Source organism: Pocillopora damicornis, chromosome 4, assembly GCF_964200805.1.
Source record: "Pocillopora damicornis chromosome 4, jaPocDami1.2, whole genome shotgun sequence".
NCBI lineage: Eukaryota > Metazoa > Cnidaria > Anthozoa > Scleractinia > Pocilloporidae > Pocillopora > Pocillopora damicornis.
In genome coordinates this window covers 29,349,225-29,377,116 of record NC_142673.1, presented here as the reverse complement: position 1 = coordinate 29,377,116, position 27,892 = coordinate 29,349,225, and the positions used below count along the sequence as shown (strand labels likewise).

General features: G+C 36.7%; 2 protein-coding genes and 1 non-coding gene across 4 annotated transcripts; all 3 read left to right on the top strand.

Annotated features, from left to right (window-relative positions):
• Window positions 1–385: 385 nt before the first annotated feature.
• LOC113683944 (uncharacterized) lies at window positions 386–21,440 on the top strand. 2 transcript variants are annotated; one of them, XM_089203956.1, is made up of 30 exons: window positions 386–492; window positions 3,555–3,835; window positions 5,769–6,413; window positions 7,337–7,401; window positions 7,840–7,864; window positions 8,039–8,075; window positions 8,800–8,930; window positions 9,316–9,380; window positions 9,791–9,815; window positions 9,985–10,021; window positions 11,079–11,266; window positions 11,551–11,620; window positions 11,941–12,026; window positions 12,194–12,300; window positions 12,680–12,727; window positions 12,979–13,053; window positions 13,173–13,274; window positions 14,341–14,445; window positions 15,089–15,204; window positions 15,567–15,605; window positions 15,810–15,873; window positions 16,029–16,123; window positions 16,450–16,498; window positions 17,162–17,254; window positions 17,337–17,423; window positions 17,851–18,001; window positions 18,311–18,441; window positions 18,681–18,797; window positions 19,278–19,342; window positions 20,082–21,440. In XM_089203956.1, the coding sequence occupies exons 2-30, from the start codon at window positions 3,568–3,570 to the stop codon at window positions 20,176–20,178; spliced, it is 3,183 nt and encodes a 1,060-aa protein (XP_089060082.1). In that variant the 5' UTR covers window positions 386–492; window positions 3,555–3,567; the 3' UTR covers window positions 20,179–21,440. The 2 variants fall into 2 exon arrangements, with proteins under 2 accessions (XP_089060082.1, XP_089060081.1); XM_089203955.1 differs by having other exon boundaries at window positions 3,555–3,982.
• Trnat-ggu (transfer RNA threonine (anticodon GGU)) lies at window positions 4,528–4,600 on the top strand. Its single transcript has one exon. It is a non-coding gene; the product is annotated as a tRNA-Thr (tRNA).
• A 2,538-nt stretch (window positions 21,441–23,978) lies between the features above and the next one.
• Window positions 23,979–25,261, top strand: LOC149047609 (somatostatin receptor type 5-like). Its single transcript, XM_089203985.1, has one exon. It carries the CDS (start codon window positions 24,088–24,090, stop codon window positions 24,994–24,996), a length of 909 nt encoding a protein of 302 aa, XP_089060111.1. The 5' UTR covers window positions 23,979–24,087; the 3' UTR covers window positions 24,997–25,261.
• The last annotated feature ends 2,631 nt before the right edge of the window (window positions 25,262–27,892 follow it).

Here is a 27,892-nt window from a genome sequence, read left to right as displayed (position 1 = left end):
TTGTGAAAGTCGTATATCTGGTATCCTTCCAAATTGAAACAAAATTTTACTCTTTAGAGATAAGATGTTTAAAGCCATGTTTCTAGGAGGAAAAAGGGGGGGGTGCTCTGTTGTTTTTAATTACGAGTCTCAAAAATATTTCCAACCCCCTAGGCTATGGAAAGCCTTGCGTTACTTGTCACACAACACTTAAATTTTGAAACATGTGATGTCGTGTTCTGGAGAATTTTGATGGGTCAAAAGCTACTATCACAACAACTACCAAGAGAAAAACCATTGTTTCCATTCCCTGTAGCCTTCCTTTTTGGTGAAAGGTTACACTAAAACCCTACAATTCCTACTAACTTTCCTTCCACTGGACTCCAAAGATGTCACGCGAAACACATTGAAACTGCGATGTTCACAGCGGATACCACATTTGCTGGCGTGCGTAGCTCCGCCTAACGTTTTTCGCGGGTCGAAATCTGGCTTCGACAAGCCCGTTCAGGAAAGGTAAGGCTTTGCTTTGTTACTCTTTGACTATATCCTACCGTCATCGATACATTTTATTGACAGTTAATACACTGCCAGATTTCTCGTTGACCGCTTAACAGCGATCTTTGAATGTTTTGCTCGCGTCGTGCATCAATCGTAAATGTTTATCACTTCTCGTGCCAACTGTAACCTTCAGGTTGCTGTGCTGTTATTTTCTTGGAGTTAAATGAAATCGGTTTGTTTTTTCGCGACAAGATGCCGAAATCTGTTCGTGCATATCAGAGGTGTTAACATTTAAGCCATCAGAGATTTAGATTTCGCCGCTAACACTGTTATTCATGGAGATCGCCTGAATAGGCTGTTGATAGTGTTTGTGTCAGGTGAAACTTAAGTAAAACGGCAGCGAAGCGTTGTCTTGATGAATGAAATCTCATTCACAATTTTGACTAGAAAACTTCCTATTTCGTTTTCACAATGTTCAAGCTATGTAAAAAAGGTAGGACTGAATCGAACTCCATATTTCCCTGCCTTTGTCAGCATTTTCTACTTAATATGCAAATTAGACTATTCCAACTAAGGAAGGCATTTCAACATTTCGTTATGTGAAGCAAATTTGTTTATTACACAAAAGGGTTTCCAATTCCATATGGAAATTGAATTTGAGATTGAAATTTTTGCTAGGAAAAGAAATGAATTGATTGAAAACAAGTGCATATTTGTTTTTGAAGTTTTATCCCCATTGCAAGGTGGCTCCTACCACCTTTCTGAGTCTCTGACGGCAAGAAACATCCTCACAAATTAGACAATTTGGTGCTAATGATAGAAACTTTCTCTTGTTATAAAAGTAGACATTGGGCAAAGAAATATGCTCGCACATTTGTCGGCAAACATTAGCTGTTTACTAATTGGGGAAGCCAACAGTTTTTTGCAGTTGAAGGTTAAGGATAAACAAATGTCAGGGCATGTTTTCCCACCAGATTCAAGCTATTATTTTAGTCTCTTTCAAATATCTTTTATGGGGCAAAATGTTTATGAGCATCTTTTCATCAAAACATTCTTTATGTGCGATGTTAATTTTCTAAAATCTCTATTAGAATTTAAAGAACAAAAGCTCTTGCTTCTTCTAATATATATCTATACATATGGAGACACCACAAAGCACACCCCAGATAAATTGCATTTCAAACAAGAATTTCATCAAATTGGAAACTGAGAAAGTTTTAAAATTGTAGAACATCACCTAAGCAGAAACAGCAGATATCCCCTGGTTTTAGTGGGGAAAATAGCCAAAACTAACACCGATTACTCACTAATGAAAACATTTAATGGGTTGCAGGTGAATGTTTTCCCAACACTTGAGTGTTGCATATTGTATTGTTATTGAGTATTTACTAGCCTGAAGTTAGTCAATTAATAATGGCAATAGGACTAAGTAGAGACCAATTCAGTCTTAAATCAAATGAGCGATTTGCAAAATTGTTAATTGCGAGTATGATTACAGACAGAATTGGATGAAATGAAGTCCTGTTACCAATTAATCAAATCTATGACAAAATTTGATAAAAATACATTTTTATTAAAAAAAAACAACAGTCTCAAAGTATGAGACAACAATGCACACACATGACATGTTCTGTCCACTTACAGGCATGATATGTCAACTGTCCCATTAACTCTCCTGTTTCACTGTCCAATTACAAGCATTTCATATTGAGCTGGTGATAATCTATCTCATTCAAGAATTTTGTTATAGTTTTGATTAGGTCTAATCATGAGTGTGGAAAGCAGGCAGAATTGAATGATAAAAAGTCCTATTACCAATTAACCAAAACTATGACAAAATTTTAGGAAATATTAGACATCAGTGATGTGTTTTCATAAAAAAAAAAAAACAGTTAACTCAGGAAAATGGATAACAACAGTGCCTGCACTTGATGCATACTGTCCACGCACATAGGCATGACATGTCAACTTTCCTATTACGCTGTCCAATTACAAGCATATATAAACTTTCCAATCAGTGCTCAAATTGGGCTCAGGATAACCAATCAAGTTCCAGAAATTTGTTATAGTTTTAATTAAGGTAGGTAATCAACCAAAACCACTGGCTATCCTGCTATCATTATCTGAGTATTTTCACTCGTATTAACGTGATTGCTGATTAAAAAAAACTGCACAGTTATTGAGTTATTATTGAACTGCCATCGAAACAATACAAATAAACACATCCTAATTTTGAAGTGGAATGAAATGCACAATTTTCCATTAACAAGGTCAGATATGTAAATTGATACCACATTCAGAATTTGCCTAAGGATTTCTGAAGACTTCATGGGACAACTGGAAAATTTAGCTGAATAGTTTCCACTCCTTCACTTAATCTGACAAATCAAAATGATGTCCACAGTAACTTGGCCTCCTACAGTATTAAGTTACCTTCTAAATTCAAATTTATTGACAGCCAAAAGAAAAGGAAGAAATATGATTTTCATAAGGAATAGTAACACTCAATAAGTGGCAACTAATAGAGGACCCTGGTCACAGAGATAGCAAGAACAATCTTATGTGTGAACTGTGAGAACCTTCACTTTTCAAAAACATTAGGTGATATTCTCTAAGAGCAGTCATGTCAAGTGATTTCACTTTGTCAGTGGTGCAGGATGGATGGACAGTTTGAACTTTTTTTTCTAAAGTTAGGATTACAGATAACACCTACCCCTCTGCTAAATCAGTATGAAATGCTGGAGCCACACTCTGTCTCCCTGAGAAGTGCCATGTAATAAGTTACCTTAAGATTTGAGCTGCTTGAATTTTACAGCAAATAACAACATAGCAAAACTGACCAATTACCTAACAAGACTAACAACACATAACTGACAGCAATTTTTCACTCAACTTTGATGATGACTTCCACTATGGTTGTTGAAACATCAGTCATCACTGTGGTCAATAGTCTATCTCAGTTCTATCCTTGCTCTGATGATCAGACTACTTGATCCAACATAATTGCCATTGATGTGGACCAAGTTAAGTGTCTATAACAAACAGAAGAACAACTTAAAGGTAATCTGTTGTTGCAGGGTGTACTAGCCGATGGATTGTCCTGCCAATCATAGATATAGGTATCACAATTATGCCCCTTCTCCAAGGTTTCTTGGAAAAGAGTGGAAAGGGCAAAATCATGAGGCACGTTTACCTGGGGGACACCGGGGAAGGCATCAGCGTGGCCGAAGAGGAGCAGGAAACATGGCAAAACAAATGAATAGAGAGGACTTGTACCAATCTTATCCATCTCATGCACTTCTAAAAGGACGTGTAAATTCAAAACAACAGAAAAATTCTCCACCTTCATGGCACCCAGGTAGATCAATGAATTATGGCCCACCTGACTCACCAGCCACTTTTTACCATCAAAGGAGCACCAGGGTGCATTCTAGAGGAGGTGGATACAGCCATCCACCTAAGGTGCACCCCAAGAGTTTCAGACCAGCCTGTGCAAGCTCCAAAGGTCTAATAAGTATTAAATGAATTGATACAGTGGCAGGGCTTAATGACAGGGCACAAACGTGACTAGCTCTTTCAATATTTACTTTTTTCAAAGTTTCCCAGAGCCAAATAGACCTCTGAAATAAATTCAGGATTATCTTCACATTTTCTGGAAAAAAAAACTGCAGGTTTTGTGTTCAAATTTTAAAGTAAAAAATTGACCTTTAAAAAATTTAGAGGGTTAAATTGGCAAACACTCCCTCTGGTGAATGAAGATTTTAGATATATGAAAATTCACATATTTGCACTGCGGTGGAAAGATGAAATTAGAAGATCCTCGCAGCTAAGAACACTACTGAAACTAGTAGTTGTAAGTAGGACCTGAAAAAAAAAAAAATTTTTTTTCAGGTCCTACTTACAACTACTAGTTTCAGTAGTGTTCTTAGCTGCGAGGATCTTCTAATTTCATCTTTCCACCGCAGTGCAAATATGTGAATTTTCATATATCTAAAATCTTCATTCACTCGGATGTTTATTTGTACCCAATTCATTGACCAGCTCCCAGTTGGCTTGTTAGCTCAATTGGTAGAGCACTGCACCGGTATTGCAGAGGTCATGGGTTCAAATCCCGTACAGGCCAAAAAAATTTTTTTTCAGGTCCTACTTACAACTACTAGTTTCAGTAGTGTTCTTAGCTGCGAGGATCTTCTAATTTCAACTCCCTCTGGTGTTTGTCAATTTAAACTTGTCTGAAGTTGAGTGTCTTGGAAACTAAGGAATAGAAGAAAAAGGAAAATGCAAATATATTTCAGGGCGTGAAATTAATTTTTTTTTCTGATAGCCACTTGGCTCCTAAATTCTTCAAAGTGGTAGCCAATTCAAAAAAAGTTGGTCGCCATTTTCAAAGACAAACAAAACCTTTTTTTACGCTGTCAGCATTCTAGAGAGACCCTCCAAAATTAAGTTAGGGGAAAGATCTTTAACGTGCTACAAAGTGGACACTAGGAGGGATGATATACAACTCTTAAGCTCACCTAAATTCAAGATGGTATCTAGTTATCGATCGAGATACACGTGCTGCGCTTTGGAAACAAACTTAACGAGGAAGTTTGCTGCAGATTTATCTTTGCAAATCTTTTTAATTCATGATATCTCTTGGTAAGGTTATGATGAAACATTCTAGTCGCCAATTTGGCGACTAGTTTTCAGGATTTGGTCACCAAAGGGAAAAATTTAGTCGCATTGGTGCCTGTATTAGGCGCAATTTTACGCCCTGTATTTCTGTGAACAATATCTTATGTTGGTGTTCAATGTATAGCAATTATGTGCAAACACCTGATACATGCAAAGATGAAGCACTTTTACTCTCTATGAATTTTTCCTTTTACTGCATGAGTTTTTTAGACATCATGGTTCTGTTAATTGCCATAAGTGTACCTTTAGTTGGCCCTGTTGCTGTATTAATTATTCTCCTATACTTCTGGCTAAAACAAAGCAATAATCAAGTTAGTGGATGACATGCAGGTAAAAATGTAAGGTAAAATTAAGAGACAAATTTTTATAATCTCATAGTCTTAAACCTGTTCATTATGCTTAGAGTAACTCTAATCTCTAATTAATAAAATCCTGCTTGCACACTGCAGCCATATCTTAATTTTTTAAACAAGATATGGACGAACTAAATCAGGTTTAGTTTGTGTTGAATGCTCAAAAGAAAATTGTAATGAAGAAGTCATTGAACAATTCTTTGAAAGTAATTGTCGTGCTCTATTTAATTACGTCACTCAACTTCAATGTCATTCTTACAGGTGCATCTGTTTCAAATGAAAATGAATTGTCATCAACCACAGAAAGTCAACAAGTGGACAAAAATGTAACAGTCAGTGTTAAAAGTTCTTCAAGCCTGGCTAAACTGACGAACAACAGAGCACAAGCACAAAAGGATGGACAAACCACATCAACAAGTACCAGTGATAATCCACCATTGGAGAAGAAATCTGAAAACAAGAATCCATCGATCAACAAAGTTGCCCCATTTATTCACAAACCATCACCTAACTCTTCTAAATTCATTGATGGCACAAATTCATCCTCATTGACCCTTAATAACCCTACCTCTGAAACAGCCTCAGAAGTAAAACTTGAAGATCAAGTAAAACTTCATTGTGGCACAGAAGTGCCTCCTATGAATTTGACAGTTTCCAGTGTGTCTCAGATTATGACCAGTACTCCACCATGTCTTGCTTCTCAGGATGGCATGATGACCGTCTTTGCACCAACTTCTGATGGTCAAATGAAACCAATCATTAGGACAATTTGTAGCTGTCAATTAAAGAAGAGATCTTTGAAATATGCAGACAAAGGAAAAACAAAAAATGACTCCATTATCATAGACTCTGATGAAGAAGGCGATAACAAAAGCAAAGTGGCAAGTGGCTCTGTTAATGAGCAAGGTACTCCTTGATTTGAGTAAATTATGTGGTAATGATAAATGTATTTTGCAGGAATTTTTCATTATAAAGTTTGGTAAATTATTTCTATTTTAAGTGATACTCTGTCTGCTTACTGTAATGATTCGATTTAGTGCCCAGGTGTTTATTTACTTTTGTTACCTCGAAAGAGAGTGCCTATTTGAGACAAAGCACTAGTTAGGGACAGGGCACTTATTTCTCTTTTTGAGAAACAGCACAATGTGTGAAACAAGGCTTTGAAGTTTATTAAAAAAAATCAAGAAGACTGGAAAGGGACTTGGATCATTCCTGGCTAAAACAACTAGGCAAGCAATTGTCACAAAATTTTAAGACAAGGTCATTTGTTTGAAGGAACTGTGCCATCACATGGATTTAATAGTCAAGAGAAGGAGACAAAGACCTCTGTCTTTCTAATAAGGCTTAATGTGAGAAAAGGAAGATAAACCACGATTTATATTAATTTCCATGTACTCTAACAATGCCATTACCTAAACAGAATAGGGGGACTTATTGGAATGAAAGTACTTACTTAATGTGGGTGCTCATTTGATTAGGGCGCTTATTAACAAAAAACAAAATTTGAGTTGGGTGCTTATTAGAGAAGGAGCACTTATTGAAGCAAGTGCACTAACTCCTGTTATTATGGTAACTTCTGACTTAATCTGCTTCATTTAAGTAAAGAAATATTATTTAACAAAAGTATTTTCAGATCATAATCATTATAAAGAAAATTTTGGCCTGGGCCTTAATATAGATGTATTCACTTCAAGAAGGAAATGTCTCATGTAAATGTGATTATTTTATCTAGAGCATTATATTTGATCTCTGGTTTGGTTCCCCTTTGATAACTGTAAATTGTGTTGTTTTTTTTTTTTTGTAATCTGTGTTGATTTGTTTGGAACCAGATGTAAGAGTACCACCAGAAAGCTGCCCCCTTATGAAGGACGCATCAAGTGAAATGGATCAACTGGTAAGTTATATAAGCAAGGGAATACCAGAGTTTATTATTGATGGTCTTTGAGCATGTAGAAGTTTGGAGTTTAGAGCAGAATGAGAGGATAATACAATTGAACTAATTTCATGTCTTTTTTTGTCAATACTTAAGGTGGATTTGGTAACTATACTAGTGTTTATTATTTGTGGTCTCCAAACTACTCAAGCCTATAGAAGTTTGGATTTTAGAGTAGAACAGGGGAATAAGACAACTAATTTCTATTTTCTTTTTTGTCTCTGTTTTGAACTCCTTGTTTTTTAGGCATTGCATTGGATGGGTTTGGTAACATTTCCTTCCAGTTCAAAGTTATCCAGTGCTCATTATTAGCAAACTTTTACCAAAGACCTTTTATAGAGTAAATGTATAATCAAATAATTCATTTTATTTGACATTAGTTATCAATTTTTTTCCCAGAGTTGTCAAGATACACCAAAAAAACGTATGAATACTACACTCATTAATTGCTTTTGTGAAGTTTGAATGTTGAGTAATTTTTTTGATACTAATAAAAAATATGATTTTTGTTCAAGAAGGAAGTGTTTTTCTTTTTTTATTTGCATGTCCATGGCTCAGCATTCACAAAGATTTTAATAATTGTCATTGTCTCTATTAGGTGCCAAAATGAGTACAGATTGTGCTTCAGTAAACAAGTGAGTGAAGTGAAATGTTATTAATCCTACAAAGGATGTATATATTGTATGCTCAAATATTGTACAGGCCTGAATTTTTTTTCAGGCCTTATTTTCACTACTGTTGAAGTAGTGTTCATGGCTGCAAAGATCACTTTCCTTCATTTCTTAATTAGCAGTTCACATATGTGATTTTCATATATTTACAGTCATTTAATCATCACTTCTTGGGTTTCTTACAAACCAACATAATGACCAGCTCCCAGTGGGCTTGTTAGATTAGTTGGTAGAGCACTGCACCAGTATTTCAGAGGTCATGGGTTCAAATGCCATACAGACCTGAATTGTTTTCAGGCCTCATTTTCACTACTGCTAAAGCAGTGTTCCATTCTAAGTTACAGGGCACAAATGAAAATGTTAGTGATACTTTCAAGATTGACAACTTCATATATTGTAAAATTTTATCAAAATTCTTTGTAGGTGTTATATTTTTGCACTGTTGTGTGGGCATGTGGCAAGTTAATTTCAAAACTGAAACTTATTTTTTACAGAGTCACACAGTTTTCGGTGGCTGTTTTAAATATGCTGCCCCTTTTTTGAGAGTTGCTGCTGGACAGTATAGTTTGGTTTTTGAATGGTGGTGATGGGATGAAACTGGTACATTGGGCTCAACTTATTTTAAAACTAAATTAAAGATTACATTTACATTGTAAGTGTGGTAAGTATCCTTCTTTGTGATCTACAGTTTGTCTCTGCACAATCAGTCAGCATCTTTGGTCAGTACCCAATCATCAAGTCCTGGCTGTCCACTAACAGAGTCCATATCAGAAACAGCATCTAGGGTAGGGGACAGTATACAGAGAATGAATAATGGGGGTAAGTTTCTAAACAAACTGTATGCTTTGTCCATTGGGATTATAACAAGATTTGGATTGTATCAACATTTGGTTGTATCAACATAGCTGATAAATAAAAATTGGCCACCCTAAAGAGTTTCTAAAACTGATCTTTCAAGTGTAGGCCTTCACCAGAGTTACAAAAGTATTTTCAGCTGATAATGAAGGTGAAGATCTGAATATTTGATCAGAGCTTTAAAATGTATGTCTTAATTCAAGAGAAGAGACTGTGTTTTTGTAAATGAGATTAATTTATCCAAAGCATTACACGACATCTGATTCTATGGTTTGTTTCTCCTTTGACACCTGTAAAAAGTTTTGGAATTTTTTTTTTATGTAATCTGTGTTGATTTGTTTGCAATAAGCTGCAAGAGTACCTCCAGAAAGCTGCCCCCATATGAAGGACTCAACAAGTGAAGTGGATCAACCAGTAAGTAAAATGATCAGAAATACATGTGACAGAGGTTCATGGTTTCCATATTGCTCAAGCCTAAAGAAGTTAGGAATTAAGTTGTTTTAGAAACACTTTACAATACAATAAGTGACTTAAAGCAGACGTTATGACCAGAATGAGAGGATGTGACAAATTAGTTAATTTCTGCTTTTTCACTTTTGTTTTTCACTCCTTATGTTTTTAGCATTACACCGGGTGGGTTTGGAAACTTCTTGCACCAGTTTCAGTTTCAGTTCCAGCTAATTATTTACAAATGTTTAACAGAAACACCTTTCTGTACATCCTTTCCTTTATGAGGAAGTTCCAATATGATTGAAATAAAATAATCAGATAAATCATTTTATTTGACAAAAGTGATTCATTTTTTCTTTCTTTTTTTTTTTTAGAGTTGTCAAGATTCAACAAGAAAACGTAGGAATACTTTATTTATTTCTTACTTTTGTCAATTTTGAATGTTGAGTCAATTTTGTTGGTGCTATTGAAAAGTATGGTTTTCATACCAGAAGGGAGTGCTTTTCGCAGGTAAACTGCGTGTTTTTCAGCGAAAACAGGGTTTATTTACTGTCTTTGTCTTTGTTAGGAGCAAAAATGAGTACAGATAGTACTTCGGGAGATAGGTGAGTTAAATTTGAACAATCCAACCCTAGGCTGTACAGATATTTACCTCGAGTTACAGTGAAAGATGTTGGTGATGCTGTGAAGAATGACAACTTTGAATATAGTGAACGTCTATCAAAGTTTTTTGTCAATAAAATGATACATTTGTACACTGTCGTATAGCCATGTGGCAAGGTTATTTCAAAAGTGAAACATTTTTTTACAAAGAGTCACACCTCGGTTTTTGAGTGGCTGTTTTCAATATGCTGCTATATTTGTGCGTATTTACAAGACACTTTAATCTCCCTGATCATTCTAAGCTGCATATGACAGTCTGCGGCCCTATCCTACCTCTAGGCAGTTTGGAAAGCTGCAAAATTCTCGAATGAAAATTTACCTTTTAAATAGGCACTCCTAATCCCCACGATATCAACGAATGCTTTTCGTGAAACTAATTTATTCTTATTTATTCTCGTTAACATGTTCCCACTAATAGCGTAGCTCCATTTTCTGCATATAAACACGCACACAACCCACAATTCCTCCATTCCTCCATCAGCATAGTAACTCTTACTGGTGAACAATTCACATGACCAACTCAGTTGATTTGACCAAATTATCTTGTTATACTCCGCCACCGACGTAACACCACAGTTTCCTTAGAAACTAACCCCCTTTACGCTATTTACATAGTTTGGTAAAATCGAAACTTGTTCAGTGAGCTTCACGTGTTGTAAAACTAGATTGAAGATTGCATTTACAATGTAGGTATGGCAAATATCTATCTTTGTGATCGACAGGTAATTTAGTGTTAACAACTGGGTTGAAAACGTAAATTAGCCACCGTAAAGGGTAAAAAAAGCTGACGTTTCGAGCGTTAGCCCTTCGTCAGAGCGATTCGTCCAATCGCTCTGACGAAGGGCTAACGCTCGAAAAGTCAGCTTTTTTACCCTTTACGGTGGCCAATTTACGTTTTCAACCCAGTTGTTAACACTAAATTACCTACTATACTCTCCCACCGACGCAGCACCACAGTTTCTTTAGAATCTTACCCCTTTATTCATTTGTGATCGACAGTTTGTCTCTGCACAATCAGTCTGCACCTGTGGTCAGTACCCAAGCATCAAGTCCTAGCTGTCCAGCAAAAGAGTCCATAACAGAAACAGTATCCAGGGTAATTGACAGTTTAGGGCATAGTCTGGGTGATGTCTGTAGCAGCAGTACCTCATCAGACTCACTATCTCTAGTTACTGCAAACTTAACAGGTATAGTTGACAATTATTCTTTCATATTCCTTCCGTATCTCCATGTAGCAAGCGAGCAGGAAGAAAAATATTTCTGAGAGATATCTCAAAATTTTAACTAGTGCAGGCTACTAGGCTCTTTTCGCTGATTTGTAGACCATTCGTAATTGTGGTTCACAGTGTTTCGGCTTAGATACCATGGCTTATAAACTAATTAAAAGTTCAGGAACTGAAGTTTTCCCTTTTTTTTTTCTTCAATATTTTTTTAACTAACGATTATCTATTATTTTACTCTTCATTCTAAGATAACGGTCAGCTTCTAGGTGATCCGCAGATCTTACGGGGAATATTGAGTGTATGTAAAGAAACGGCAAGGTAAGACAAACTGGACCTTTTTCAGATTATAACTCATCCATTTTGATACCTTTCTGTCCTTATATGATTTTACCATTTTCAAAGTACCGAAGGGCATTAAAAAATTCTTTGTTGATAGAAATCTTTAGTTTAACTTAATTATGGGAGGGGCTAATGTAATTACTCGCATTAGGTTTTAAGTATTGTATGGTAAAGAATATACCTCGGTATGCACTGGCTAAACCAAGTTAGAGTTATGTATATTGTAGTATGCTGAGCGTTTCAGTTTTCGATTTATTGTTGTTGTCAATTTAAAAATGAATATAATTCTCCCTTTTCAGACCACTGAAGAAGTTCAAGTCGTCTCCAAGAAATTTGTACACCGCAGCGAAAGACTGCAATATCCAAAAAGTTATCGCTCTCTTGGGTAACTATCACTATCAAATCATCCTCTACTTAAGGGCTCACGAAAAAGTCACAAGTTCTATCTTGTTTGTGATTCCTAATACTTAGAGTGTTCCTGAGTTAGAGTAACTGGATAAAGGTCAGAACGTCCTAGTTAACACCGAGAACCACTTTCTTTCTATCCTTCAGTCGCGGGGTGTGATCCTAACCAACAACTGATGAAAGCCAAAGGAAAGACAGCGTTGCATGCAGCTGCTGCGGGAGGTTACGTCGACATAATTGCTTGCCTGAGACTGGTAAAAGAATAAGAATACTACCGATATTTTCTTCCCATAGGAAAAGAGTCATTCTCATGGAACTGGGAATTTTTTTCAAAAAAGTTTAAAGCAGGACGTAGATCTGAAGCTCAACGTCACAGACTAAGATTAATTATACGTACTGTGAGTTAATACAAAGTTTACTCTGCTTCTCTCTGGCGCACCAGCTTGATCAATTGTGAAAGATTCAAAAGAAAAATATTTAGTTTGATTGCCAGGAAGATGTTCTCTAATATCACCTGCTGCTAGAAGGACTCTATGTCGAGTGAGTTCTGGTGGTGTAAGGAAGAATCAATTTCTTGCCTCTATATCTTTTAATGATGGCTGAAGTATGTCTTTTTTTTTAATTGTTTTATAGGCGGGATGCGACTTAAATCTTGTAGACTATGAAAATAGAACCCCAATTGTAAGTAGCTAACATTGCTTTCTCTCTTTTGAATTTCAACTAATGGCAAAAAATTGATTAAAACAAAGAAGACAAAAAAGAAGCAAAATTGAGCGTTTTCTATTGTAGCAGCTTCCACTTGTCTGCAGACCATAATACTTGAAAGAGTTAATTTTATTTAGCATGTAAATAAATGTTTCCTCTATGTAATTGTTGTAAGCGTTTGTACTTCCAAGTTTTTTAATCAAACAAATCTTCTTTCTCTGTGATAGTTTGATGCTGTTAGTAACCACAAAGTGAAAGCCATTGAATACCTTATTGATTGCGGTGCAGTCTTGGGAACCAAGGTAGGACTGGGAATGTATAGCAGCCAGATAACAGAACAACGACTCAAATGTTTCCAATCCCAGCGCCATTACAAACTGCTTGTGGTGTTGGCCATAATTCCACTTGTGTTTATTTTTAGGATACTAAAGGTATGACATGTCTTCATTTGGCTGCCCGACAGGGGCACCCGGACCTGATAAAATTACTACTCAATACAGGAAAATTTGATATGAACGAAAAGGTGAGGAATGTTTGAGCAATGTTAAATTAATTTTTTTGTAAGAATATGGTTATTTCATGTGAGGGAGTGGGGGTGGTGGGAGATTTATGATTGAAACTCTTCTTCTGACAAGGAAATAAAGAATTAACATCATAATTGAAAGCGTGAATAACTTTGATCTCAGTAGACGAATCCATTCACCTGACATTTTGTAAAATTGGAAGCTGAAACTCGCACAGATTCCAACCAGAAAGGTGATAGGTTGTACCCTGCAAGAGAGGCATGCTCGATTTTTCCAAATGAACTGGATTTATTCAAGTTGACTGCCTTTTTCGGATTCAGCAGTTGCATCAGCGATAAGGTGGCGTAATATTAAGGGTGATGAAGTTTGGAACGCGGCCCTAGGGCTGGTTCACCATGGTGTGTTCTCATAATAATAATGATAATAATAATTAATTACTTATTAGGCGCAAATTAACATCTGAATATGATCAAATGTGCCTTACAACACTTTTCGGGGGAATTTGGTCAGACTGCATCGAGCAGCTTACAATTTTTTTGAAGGAGATTTAGGAGACGCCCCCGATTTCAGAATCTAGGGCAGACCACAACACCGGGAACTACGTCCCCTACTCTTTGAGATAAGTGTGTGGGTTCTTTAACGTTCCCGACCTCCCGCACAGTAGTCCGGCGCTCATCCACGTGAGCTAACCAGGCGGCGGTTTCTTAGGCAAGAGAATTACTCTCATAGACCCTCTTTCCACTCAGGAGTACAATTTTTTACTGGCGAATTGTAAGGGAAAGTTGCCGTGTTGCTCAAGGGCAACCATACTGTGATGGACTCGATACCCATCAATGGGGTGCAAAAATGGTGCTATTCGCTTTCGGCTACAGTAACCAGGATAAAGTCTTGCAACAGCAGATCATCTTCGCGTGAACTTGCGAAGTACGTTTAACCAGAAAGATATACTTTGAACCTTTTATGTCGGTGTCCTGAGGCGCTAAACTCACTACTGGACCAACTGATTAAGCTCATATTGGCAGAGGCCGGTGGTTAATAGACTTGTTTCCATGCCACACTCAACAGGATGACGGAGGATGGACTCCTATTATGTGGGCAGCTGAAGACAAACATCGTGATGCTACTCAGCTTTTGATTGAACAGGGCGCTAATGTCCACATTAGAGATGAAGTAAGAAAACCTCAAAAACATTGAATTCCTTTTAAGATTTATAGATAACTTGTCGCTAGAGTCGCATATCGATACTTCGGAGGCACAGTGAGGTCATTAAGAATCTGAACGCTTTTTTTTTCTCTTTTTTGTTTTGCTATTTCATTTAGAAAAAATCGTCTAGCGCGGGTCGTCATTTATGTACATGTTTATTGAATTTGGCAATGCACTTCATAAAACAACTACTGCTTATCGTGTTAAAAGGACGGTTGATTATTCCTTAAGGGATGACCATCTGTTGAAAAGATTCGTTAACTCTTTACACTTTAATATGAGTCTGAAAGTTCTCCATACTGTTCTATATACATTTCCTATGGTACTGAGTAGGAGAATTTGTCCAACAATCGAGAGCTTTTTGAGTTTGTGATCATTTCCTTTATTCTCATGACCTTAATATTTGATTCAAGGGTGGTACTGTTGAAAGAAATTTGATGCTTATCACTCTCAGGGGTTAAAGGGTTAAATTTCTTCAGTGAATTTCTTCTTTTTTTTTCCCGATTCCACCAATGTTTACTTTTGGTTCTTTAATTTGCAAAGTTCTCCCTTGCCAACTTTGAGATCAACGTCCCCTTTTATGACCAAGACATCGTATCATTTCCCTTAGGAGCTTAACACTCCCCTTCATTGGGCAGCGTTGTCCGGAAATCTCGAAGTGTGCAGACTTCTTTTAGAGGCTCATGCCGATATAAACAGTTTGAATATATTCAAGGAGACATCTCTGTAAGTAATGAGTGTAGTTATTGTACTTTGGGTAAACAGTTACTTTTTGCACCTTATTAATGTTCCAAAGCTGGTGTGATAAGTTATGAGTTGTAAGCAACTGCAAGTGTATATTGAGATGAAAAGAACGATCCACCGCTAACACCAACTTAAAGCCATTTTGCTCGAAGAGCTTTTTCCTGTCAGTTACCTTAATTTTTCTTAAAGACCCCAGTCGTAGTGTTTCTCTTTTCCTTGGCATTTCGAGGTTGCAGCGAAAAACTGCACTTGAAACTTTAGTCAGTTTAGTATGATTAACATTTTTTGGGGTAAAAATATCACAGTTGAATTGATAATGTCTTGCCTTGGTGGTTTCGTTTCAGACATATTGCTGCGAGAGAAGATTGCTACAACTGTGTGCAGTGAGTATGATATTTTTTGATATGACTATACAATCCAGAAAACTAGTGCCATTGTGACACTGATGAAATCTTTCGTTTACTGAAGTGAATCGGCTCTGAGTTAAGAATAAAAGCGACAGATCAAGTATAGTTTAAGCTCTCATGATCAGTATCTTGTTAGTGAGGAGTACCAACCTATTACCTATGATGTCAAAATTGTGCTAGGTTGTTAGTCAGTCGGGGAGCAAACATTTACATCAAGAACAAAGACGGCCAGACACCTCTCACGGTACGATAGTGTTGTTGTATTTTTGTAAAAATTCATTCTGTTGTCGTAAGTCCAAGTCATGAATGATCTAAAATTATCGCTCCAGTATTACCAAGAGATCGAGTCCTTCATGAGGTGCTAATGGAATATTATCGGGAAACGCCTAAATTTTGCAGGTTGCCAAACCTGATACAAAAAGTAAAAACTTGTTGCATTCAAAAGTCGAGTTGGAATCATGTCAGGAATTTATAAGACCGCGGATCCTTCACAGGTACTACAAATTTCTTTACTTTCTCGACCTTACCTATAATTTCCTAGTATTGTTACTTAACATATTCATGTATGTACACCTTATTTGATGGTTTAACATGTTTTGCGTTAATGAGCAAAATGTCCGCTCGTATGGTATGCGAAATCATGAAACTAGAAATTCAGATGATTTTATTGCGAAAGACTGACGTTGTTAGTTTGTGTCGTTGGTGACTAACGCCAAGGTCAGTCGTGCGCTAGTAAGGACGTAAGTAAAAAAGCAAGAGCACCGAATATGCATGAACATTTTTTAATTACCGCTTTTTTTTGTTCTGATTTCATTAATAGTGATATTTCCCGTGGGCAAGAAAATGTTTCAATATCTTGTATTAACGAGGTGGGTATGCCCTTGTATTTGTAAATTATAACTTGGGATAAGTCTCAGTGTAACTTGTTGTGATCAAATCGCACACCTTGCGTCACTTTTTAAAGTCGAGTTTATTTTTTTTCTTGTCCTTCGTGCTCTCTGGTCTTTTTTTGGGAGGGTTCTGTGTGTCGTACGCTTGTCGTGCGTAAATTCCAGTCAAAAAAGGAATCATAAGAGGAAGACATGTCATTTAAATATTCAAGGCGGTGAAGCCGCGTTTTTCCAGCACCTGGTTATTTATTGTTTGACGTACTCTAATCGTTATCTTAGAGTCCAAAAAAATCGACAAATAGCTAGGTAATAGGGTAAATAATGTCTCCGTATCGAGTGGTTATTTATTGTTTGACGTACTCTAATCGTTATCTTAGAGTCCAAAAAAATCGACAAATAGCTAGGTAATAGGGTAAATAATATCTCCGTATCGAGTGGTTGTGACATGAAGCATTTTTCATCGCGCAATTCGCTTTCGTCTTGGAAGTACTTAAAGTGTCGAAAAGGTCTGCAGGAGAAACCTAAAGGCTAGTGAATGCGATTCTTGTCAAGCTAAATGCATCAACATGAAGACTTATGAATACTGTGGACTAGGTGACGAATCTGTGACTCTGACTCGAATCTGTTTTTACCTTAAATCAGGTTGACGACGTACCATTTCCGGACTTCACATTTGTCAAAGAATCCTTTGAAATTTACAACGGGACGATAAACTGGAGTATTTCAAAATTTGAGGTGTGTTGAGGTAGAAGGAAAAAAGACGTTCGTTGTATCTTATAATTCTGTGATGTTCTGAAGAAATATTCGTATTCTGTAGGGATGTGCTTGTGACGGTGACTGTCGCAGTGGAAGAGCGTGTAGGTGCTCTGAGAGGAGCGAGCGGCAGAGAATATGGTACAACGAGGTAAATCGATATAACCTTCCATGTTGTTATTTTGTGGGCGCTCTTAGTGCAACTTCCTGGGGAAAGTCGCCCAGGAACTGAAATCATGAATGGAAAGTTTACCTTACGTGCTTAATGTCGTTTGAATATCTTAAGAATATGCATGACTTAGTATAACAAGTTTGTTATTTAGGCAATGGAAAGGAAAAGATACGGCTGTGTTAAGGATTTAGCAAAGTCTGAAACTTTCAAATATACTTCAGTTGAATGATTCTGTGGGAAAAATGGTCGAGAGAACTTCCTGCTAAACGTGTAGCTGACAACACCATATGACAGTGGCCTAGTTTATACGGAAACCTCCCTTCCTTCGTTCTTAACGTAATTAGTGAATGCAAAAACTATGGAAGTATAATAAATCTGCAATTCGTTTGCTCTCCATTTGTTATAGGAAGGTTTGTTAAAAGGCGACCTGCAGAAGTACGACAGGCCACTCGTGTTTGAGTGTAACAGAATGTGCAACTGCTGGTCGTACTGTAGAAATAGAGTGGTACAGAAAGGAATGCAGTATCCATTACAACTGTACAGAACATACAGAAAAGGTTACCTGAATAAAACTACTAATGAAACCTAAAAAGAGAGTGGGAAACAAAATACGTCAAGGACTTTAAACGAATATTTCATAAAACGTCTTAAGTGACGACTGCAACTTTAGAGTCAGTTGAAATTGTACCAAGAGTAATATCCGACTGAGTATCCTACTCAACTAACTGCAGATAAAAATTTTTCCCTATCGATGTTAGCCGAGGGATATGCTCCAGTAACAGATTTTTGCGAGCTTATTTAGTCTCGTTTTACTTTTTCCGTTGAATGCAAAACTTATTTTGGCTTTTATTGTATGTTTATTGTAGGTTGGGGTGTCAGAAGCCTTGCCGAAATTCCGCAGGGAAGTTTTGTTTGTGAATACACTGGTGAATTAATTTCTGACACTGAGGCGGATGCGCGAGATGATGACGACTATCTTTTTGACTTAGATTGTAAGGTATGGACAAAGCCTGCTGCAAAAAGTACTTTATTTCGATTGAATATTACTCTTTTGGGTGGCGAGACCCACACGATCTAGTTTTGTCAGTCACCTAACGAGACCAAAGCATTGGTTTTCACGTAAATATTTGTTAGACTAGGGATATGGTTTAGCAGTTCTTTCTATGGATAATCGCCTTAGGTGTGGCGCTTTAAATGGCCGAGTTACGTCATATGTTAATTTGTTTCTTTTTTCAGGAGAATGCACACGAATTGTTTTGCATTGATGCCAAGCATTATGGTAATATCAGCAGATTTATCAATCACTCGTGCGAGCCAAACGTCTTCCCGATACGGGTTTTCATTCATCATAGGGTAAGTGCTGCTGACCATTTAATGTCCCACGGCTGAAGTAGTGAATGCAGTTGACATGGACAGAACCGTGTTCACAGTGATATATGTAGGAATAATTATGTATTCCTACCCCCTACGTCCTACTTCCTGCATGTATCTTTACCATTGAAAGAAAGCGTAGCACATTTTAAAGGGGCTTTGTGCCAGTGAAAACTCTTGGTTAATATAGAAGACCAAACAAGGCCGCTCGGGAACAAAAATGATCGACTATTGCTGATATCAAGTTCTTATTCTATAATATATTGTTCCTTAATAAAGATTTATTTCAACTTTGAGTATGTTTGTAGATTTAAGAAGACTAAGAAACTTGCATGTTCTAGGTCAGCTTTGATGATTCTCTAGTCGGCGATGAAAATAATGAAGTTAACTCTTTGTAAATACCTTTAAGATATTCTCATTCTAAGGTCGTAATTTTGACAATTAAATCTACGTTGTTTTTAGGACGTTAGATTTCCAAGGATTGCCTTTTTCGCAACAAAAGAAATTAATGTGCACGACGAGATATGGTGAGTACGTCGTCGCATGATATTTCAATTACCATTATTTTAGAAAGATCTGTGGTTTTTAAAGAAATCTCCTCAAAGTTTTGCATGTTTTCCGCAGTGACGCATCTTACAGTGACGTTCTAACTGTAGTGCTATCAATATGACCACGTGGTCGGCTGCTTTCACTTCATTTCAAAGTGATTGCTGATGAAATCGTACAATTTTGATTGAAACACAATTTAGCAAACGTATATAGCAGCAATTTCCCAGGTGTGAGTGGAGGTAAATGTTTGATTTACCGTTAGGCGGGTTTAAATGTGTGAAGCGATTCTGCATCTAGAATTTGCTCGAGGGCTCGTGCGGACTTCGTGGAACGCTTGGGAAATTTTAAATGAATAGTTCCCAGTGTAACATGTAATCTGACGAAATGAGATGGCGTCTGCGATAACCTGGATGCCAAGTATATGTTTTTAGTCTCAAACGTTTTGGCAGCCCTTTATTAATCAATTCTGCATCTAGAATTTGCTCGAGGGCTCGTGCGGACTTCGTGGAACGCTTGGGAAATTTTAAATGAACAGTTCCCTGTAGAACATGTAATCTGACGAAATAAGATGGCGTCTGCGATAACCTGGATGCCAAGTATATGGTTTTAGTCTCAAACGTTTTGGCAGCCCTTTATTTATGGCTTTTTCTTCTGAATCAGGAAGATAGGCAATTTGCTGTGAAGCTGATGGTAATTTTAAGTTTCCTTATTTTTCAGTTTTAACTACGGGGATAGATTCTGGTCGGTAAAACGGAAAGAGTTTTTCTGTGAATGCGACACTCCAAGCTGCAAGTATCGCGATCGTAACAGATAACCTTTCTTGTTCTCTGAACACAATTCTTTTTTGCCATCTTCCTTGTGTTGTCTTCATCATTATGATACAATCCGTTTCATTTTCGTTTTAAAAAATAACGTTTCAGGCTCTGCATTATTTTTATATGTCAATACTGTGCTTCCAGATTGTAAGGTTTGCTTTTTATGCCATGTTACCAAGCAACCGCTCGGATATTTTTTAGAAAACCTTGGATTTTAAATGTTTGAAGTGTTTAGTAGTTTTTAAATCTTGTAAGGGCAACCTCTATTAGTTCTTTTACCTCTAAGCTCTGAATATCGATTCTCTGCCATGTCAGCCATGTATTTCTTAATATTTAAGATCTAATAATTTGTTGTTCAATCGAACAGCACTCCTAGGTTTTTTCTTTACGTCACCCTTCCACTTGAAAATATATCGATATTTTTATGGATCAATACCTTTTTGTCTATTTGGTCAGCGGCTCTCTTGTACGTGGAAAACTTCCTCATTCATATGGGTTTTTGTGACTTAAAGCAAAATTGAAAGCATTAATACAAAATGTACATCAGTACATTTAAAGCACGTATTAATTTGAAATGTTTTTAAGTCACTGTTTTTTAACCAAGCCATCTTTTTTTTTTTTAGTATTTCATTAATCGGATCAGATATATTAACCATTAGTCTTAGCGGTAATTCATCGTGAACAAAATGTAACATTAAGATTTGACATGTAAAAAGTTGCCAGCCGTACTGTGATGTAGCATTATATTGTAAAACTTACCCGTAAGGCGAGTGAAAGGTTTGATTTTGGGATTTAATACATTAAGTTTCTATATATATTTATAACAACGACTATGCCTGATAACATTCAACATTCCAAGAGAGTTGATAACTTTTATCCATCTACAATCTCTATATTTTATTGGCTTATCTGTGTTGCTAGGATCCCTTATCATTTATTTTGCATCCAGTACTTTTGTGTCTCCGTTGTGTTCCTTGATTCGGGTTCGAGTGGTATTGGCATAAGACAACTTAATAACCTCATCCTAACTTGTATTGGAAAGATTGGAAAGGATACCGAAACAGTATGATATGCGAGAAACTGCATGCACAACTAAACTTTATAATCATGTGGAACGTTGTGACAGTTTTTTCGGTCTTGATTTTTACTTTCTTTTGTGGAATACGTCCATCTTTCTCTAGCTCTATCTTAAGAATATTCAAGGTATAGAGTGTTTTGCCTTTTACGTGGGCGTAATCTGAAATAAATGTATTTTATCCAATTGTGTCTTGTTTGATTTGGTGCGAAGATGGTGGTGCAATCCATCGTTTTTTATTCACTTCTTTTTTTCTCTGTACTGAAATATCTCTCCTGCATTTTTCGCAGCCAATCGGCACGAGAAAACGTTTTCATATTTATATGTAGTTACTTGAGTACAAGTAAAATGACAAATAAAACCGAAGGTGAACGTACATCAGAAAAACAGAACCGATTGTTATTGGCTCCAATGTAGATTAGATAGCCTATTCGATAACTGCTGGGTGGTGAACATGAACTAGTGGTCGCTTAGAGTCGTGCTAGATTTCGAACAAGAAAGTTGAAAGCGGCTACCATCAGCTGGAATGCATCAGCAATAAAACGAGATATCATATTGGAGTCGTGTTATGCATTTTTTTTGTGGTTTAAACGAAGTAAAGCACTCTGTCGTGGCTTAAAATATTTATTCTGGGGTTGGTAAGCCTCAGAGAGCGGCCATTTTGTTTTTATGGGTGTAATATGTTGTCGAAGACCGTTTATCTCATTATTCGTTCATCTTCGTGGCTTAGATTTCGTACGGCGGCTTTCCTACACTCAGCTCTTCTTCTAAGTGCGGACTACAGCTAAGAGTTGACCTCTCATAGACCAAGAACTGTTTTGAATAAAGTTTTCGTTCCAAAATGTTTCTCAGCCTGTTTCGTCTTGCTGCTTATTTTATAGATTCCATGTAACACGAGATTTCTTCACACACGAACAAATTTGCATATGTACTTTGAAATCAGACCCGCAGACCTGTTTGCACACGTGCGAAAAAATTTACGATTTTTGTCTTTTAACTTGATTTTAGAGTAAAAACTTAACATACATTTATCGCTTTTTTCATTGAAAATAAGTTGTTTAAATGTTCTTTCGCCGCAGCTTTTTTTGGGAAATGATGATTTATAAAGGTTTACTGCGCATTGTGTTTGCTTTTCCGGTTTCTCCAAAATTTTAACTTTTAACTTGCGTAGGCACGGGTTACACTTGATTGTGAATGTGCGCTCACTCTTTATTCCTGTTTTCTCGTCACCATATTCCCACCAATAGCGTAGCTCCACTTTCTGCATATAAACCCACACACAACCCACAATTCCTCCAATCGCTCTGACGAAGGGCTAACGCTCGAAACGTCAGTTTTTTTACCCTTTACAGTAGCTAATTTACGTTTTCAACTCGGATGTTAACACTAAATTACCTTTTTATCACCCGCATGATTACAGACCGAATTGGACTCCTCTCAGTCTCACTAATAATTTGTGTTATTATAGTTCTCGTTATTATCATTTTCCTGAATTGTCGTAAGTGGTATTGTAAGTAGTGTTCTTCGTGTTGCAATAAAAAATAAAAAAATAAAAAAGAACCGCTTAGGGTTAGGCCGCCAGAAAGTGCAGGCTACAAAATTGTGTATCAGAATATCTCCTTCGTCGCAGCACTGACTGAATTTTCCCGGAACGATGCTCTTAAGTCTTGTCAGTTGTCCTCATTTCATTACTTCTTTTTGACATTTCACGTTCGAGTTTTACACTATCTTAGTTTCTTTCCGATCCCAAGAGAAACAGCAGCTTTACCCTCGTTGCCTTGGTAACGTCACAAGGCTGTATTTATTTGTGTCAGATAAGACGCCATCAATGAACATTTACATCCTCTTAAGAGTGAAGTTCTCCCTTACGAATCACGTTTCAAAACTGCCATTGATGTATTGAATTTCATTTCAGACTAAGCATTCTACTTTCCTCGCAATTACAGAGATTATACCTTCTACGACCGAAACACATGTATTGGCCTAACATAAGGCGGAGAAAAAAAAAGAGCGTTGATGATGCACACACATGTTTTTAACTGATATCTTATTAACATCCCGGCATCGTTTAATGGTCTTTAGCAGACTAATTGCGTCGTTGAACTTAAAATTCAACTATTCAGTTTCTTGTTTATCAGACTCTATTGTATCTCTCTGACTTGTTACATCGCCGTGCTCACTGCTTTCATTTGTGTGAGTGGACTGAAAGCGTTTCGGCGAAAGTGAAATTTTTCCCAAATTGCGATGTTTGTCAGAAATTACGCACTTAGTTAAAACTCTGACATAGCATGGTGGTACCAATAACAAGCGAATGTTCAAATCTATTGATCATTCCCCTTTTTGTAAATTATTTATAAAAGTTGACAAAAAGAAGCCAATAAATGTGCATTGGTGCCTTTTTTTACATTGAGCCGTGGGATATTTCATTATAGATTATTCTAAGATCTTCAGTGTGGTTGGTGAATTTAATCTGATATTTCGCTTCCTTTTTCCAAATGTTCAGTTGTATACAAATAAACGTATTTCGATTAATAAATGTGCCTTTTAAGTTATCCGATCTTTTCAAATTATGAGAGACATGTTTGGTGTGTGAAGCAAATAGTTTAAACCAGGTCCTAATGTTACGCGATTAAAAGCGTCAAACAGATAAAAACATAACAATTATCCTGACAGCTCCGTGAATATTCAGCTGCACTGTTTAAACAAATATTTGGGTAAATGAAAAGATTGGATCAGACTGGCAACTCATATCGCACAACTCATTTTTACCTGTTTTATCGCATAAGTCTGCGGTAAACTCAAAAATTGCAGATCGCTTCAAGACTGCAACGACATGAAATTATCGACCGAAGATTTCGTTCTGTTACCAGGATATGCTGTCATTGTCGTTATTGGAATAATAGGAAACTTTTTCATCTTAGCTGTCGTGAAAAGGGAACGCTACATGCATACTACAACAAACTTTCTCCTCGCCAATCTCGCTCTAGCCGATTTATTAACATTGTTGTGGTGTATTCCAGGAATCTTACTGAAAGACTTAATCACACACCCCAATGGCGTACTTGGAGATATTCTGTGCAAGTTTATCACCATGCAACACATGGCCGGAATATCGCTTCTGGTCGCTGGGCTGACACTCACTCTAGTGTCTGTTGAGCGGTATAATGCGCTGGTAAACCCTTTGAACGCCAGCTTGCGGCTCACGAAAGAAAATGTCAAATATCCGATCGTTGCCATGTGGATGTTTGCGTTCATCTTTGTGCTGCCCCTATTTGTTTTCGAGGATTGGGACGAGATGCAGAATAGGTGTATTATGCTCTGGAAGAAGCCATCAGCGACCATTTATTGGTCAATTTTAACGTTGATTATTTTTCTCGCGTTTGTATTAGTCTGCTTCTGCTATCTCAATATAATCAGGGGATTGTATTTTACAAAGCAAATCTGCGCAGAAAGTTTAAAGTGTTGTTCAGAAGAGGAGATGCAAGCCAAGCGTAAAATCGTCAAGCTTTCGATCACCATCACAGTTATTTTCCTCGTCTGTTTCTTCCCTTTCGTTGTTGCCACAGTCTCTGATAAAATTTCAGCGGAGGACGTATTTTATAAGATCGCCTACTTTCTGGTTTATTGCAGTTGTTGCGTAAATCCAATTTGCTACGCAGTTCAAAGCACAAATTACAGAAATGCATTCAGGGAAACTATCCGTAAAAGATCGACCACTAAACAAACGGAACAAGCAGTGTAAAAGGTAACTGGTCACTTACCCCCACCCCCTTGCGATGTTGTGCAAGTCACGTTGGTGCTATCCTAAGTGACCTCAATCCAGGAGTAGTCACATTCTTCTTAAGTGTCGTCGAACATCTAGTCATAAATTATACTCTACTTAATATGAATAGACAACGAGATGATGAAGTATGAAAAATGCTTGGTTATGAATACTATTGGTCATTTTTCTCAAGGAACTAAGTTGCTATGAGACGAAGAAAAGATAATTAAACTTGAATAACAGGCATTGTGGGTAGGCTTTTTTTTGGTGAAGAGGACTGGGGACAAGTGGACTTCTCCTGATCCATGGGAAACTCCCCCCCCCCCCTTCTCCGATTTCCCCCAGTCACTAGCTTCACTCTATTAGTTGTTGCTCCCTCAGATTTACTTAATTACAGGACCCCAAATAAGAAATAACGGGTTTAAATGAATTTGATGGAAATGATCTACGTCGATTAAGATTAATTTCCCAAAGGAATCTTGAACTAAGATGCATGAAATTATTGGCTAAGCGCGTTCGGTTTAATTTACGAGTGAATTAGTCAGTTTAAGAAAACATGAGGGGCTTAAGGAGGGAAGATCTTAGTCCAGGCTTAGAATATATCGAATTGTCAATAGATTCCCTTTTACACAAAATAATGTTTTCTGGAAAGTAGCACGAAGGCTAACCTTTTCCTGTTGTTCGAAACGGACGCAGAATAATGGTGGGAAATGCGAAGATTGCCCTGTTCCGCTATCAAACCTTCTTTATGCCAGTACATCCATAATAGAATTGTTGTAAATAAAAGTAAATAAATATTCAAATAAATTGTAAAATTAATAGATTAATAAACAAATAAAAAGATAAAGATTAAGTAGAAATTATTTTGATATAAGGTTTTTTTTTATTAATATTGCGGTAAATTGAACTGAAAAGGTGAACCAAGTATTTTTTATATTTATAAGCCTCCACGTTCCAAAGAATAACATTATCAGTGGGTTGGAAACTTGGATAGGTCGGTCAACACTTTTCTCCAAAATTCGTTTTAATTATAAGAAGTTTATTATGAAAATGTTTCTTGCTTTGATTTGTCACGAGACCTTTAATTTGTTACTATTCCTGCTGAACCAATCAAGAAACACGAGCAAACTCACTGCAACAGCTGTACCATTGTAGTTTGCCAAATCAAATATCACCTTATGTAGTATTAAAAGTATAAATTATTTCATCGCCGAAAGTTTGCAACTTATTTTATTGTCAGTTTGCATTTGTTGACGTCGTTCATCGCATTGGTATACGGCTGAACATGCGGCTGACTAACATATAGGGAACAATTTAGACTACTTTGACGAAAGGACAAACAGGTAGGTTAAGAAAAAAACTGTTGTAAATAAGTATGTTATCATTTCCAAGGGCATACAGTTTGCGATGTTACAAACCAAAGGACGAAGGAAAGAAAACTTTCTCGCTTTTTTATTGTCCTTTTTTTACCATGGATACACGTAGTATCCTTATGAAAAACTTGGCCGTAATTCATTGGGATACAAATGATTTTCTGGCAGCTACAGCAAAGTCTTCAAAAGGAATTTATCTGACTTATTGGTATTAAGTCTTAGGTAAAGGAAATCTGTTAAAAAATTTAAGACGATAACTTAAAAAGAAAGAAAGTTACAGAGCGACGTACTTTTAAAAATTCATGGTGATATAGTGTAATCTTTCTCGTTGTTGTTTACATTTCCACCTGAGATATAATCCTGAGCAGTGAAACTTGAGTACAAAAGTTTACACAAGTCATCACATTTAGTCCAGCTTTTTATTAATTTTTTCTGAGTACAATAACATCAAAATCACTCAAAGTAAACATATCTCTGAAAAAAAGTTTAAAAAATGTTCCATCCGTCAACTTTTATCAGTTCTAATTTCGGATGAAAGTATAACATTACGCCGGCATGAAACTCCCAGATTTTCGAAAAGATGAAGTTCAAATTTCGCTTTTTCGTCTATCGATGTAAACGATTGTAATTAACACAAAGTATGAGACAAGATGGTTTTCCACTAAAATATCATGGAGATAAAAGCTTAGTTATCACGATAGCTGATCCAAAATGAGGGGACTGATATTCTATAAAACGAAAGAAAACACTAACTATTCGAGATCTTTATAAGTTTACGTCTGATTTGTTGGTGAGGCTAATTTTCAAATTCTAGAGGGATTTGAACCAAAACAAAAGCAGTCCCGGATTGCGTCGACTCTGAATATAGCCGATTACTTCAACGGAAAAACAGGATATTTTATGTAATTTCAGTATGAGGGACTTACCAACAGAGAAAATTATCCAATGATTATCACCCTTATATCATTTCATTTATTTCTTGGACGGTAAGCCTTTACATTAACCAAAGAGCAAAATACAATCAGTTTATCCCAAGTATTTGCAATTTCTAACTTTTTCCAAGGCGAATTCAACCTCTTTCATCCTTTGACAAGTTTTATAGGGGGTGATCCTTTCAACATCCTGGTGAAATACTAGCTGGTTCTCTCGGAAATAAGGGTATTTACTTGGCGTTAATGACCCTTCAAATCTGGAACGAAATTAAGTTTGATGTTCCAACATATAAAGGAAATAGTTTGTCACCATATTGCGGTAGAATTTCTTTCTGAATTTAATAGTTTCCCAAAAGAAGAATATTTCCTGACCACATGATTAAAACAACTTTTCATACTATCCAGAATTTATTTTTTTGGCCACCGTCTCTCATCTCGATTGTTTCTTCTGAATTTTTAAGGTATACTGCTCAAACCGATGACAAGATGCGGTTCGGCGTCAGAACAATTTTTGGGATCGCAACATTAAAACCAATTCTGAGTATTACAATTAATATTTTCGATTCTCGT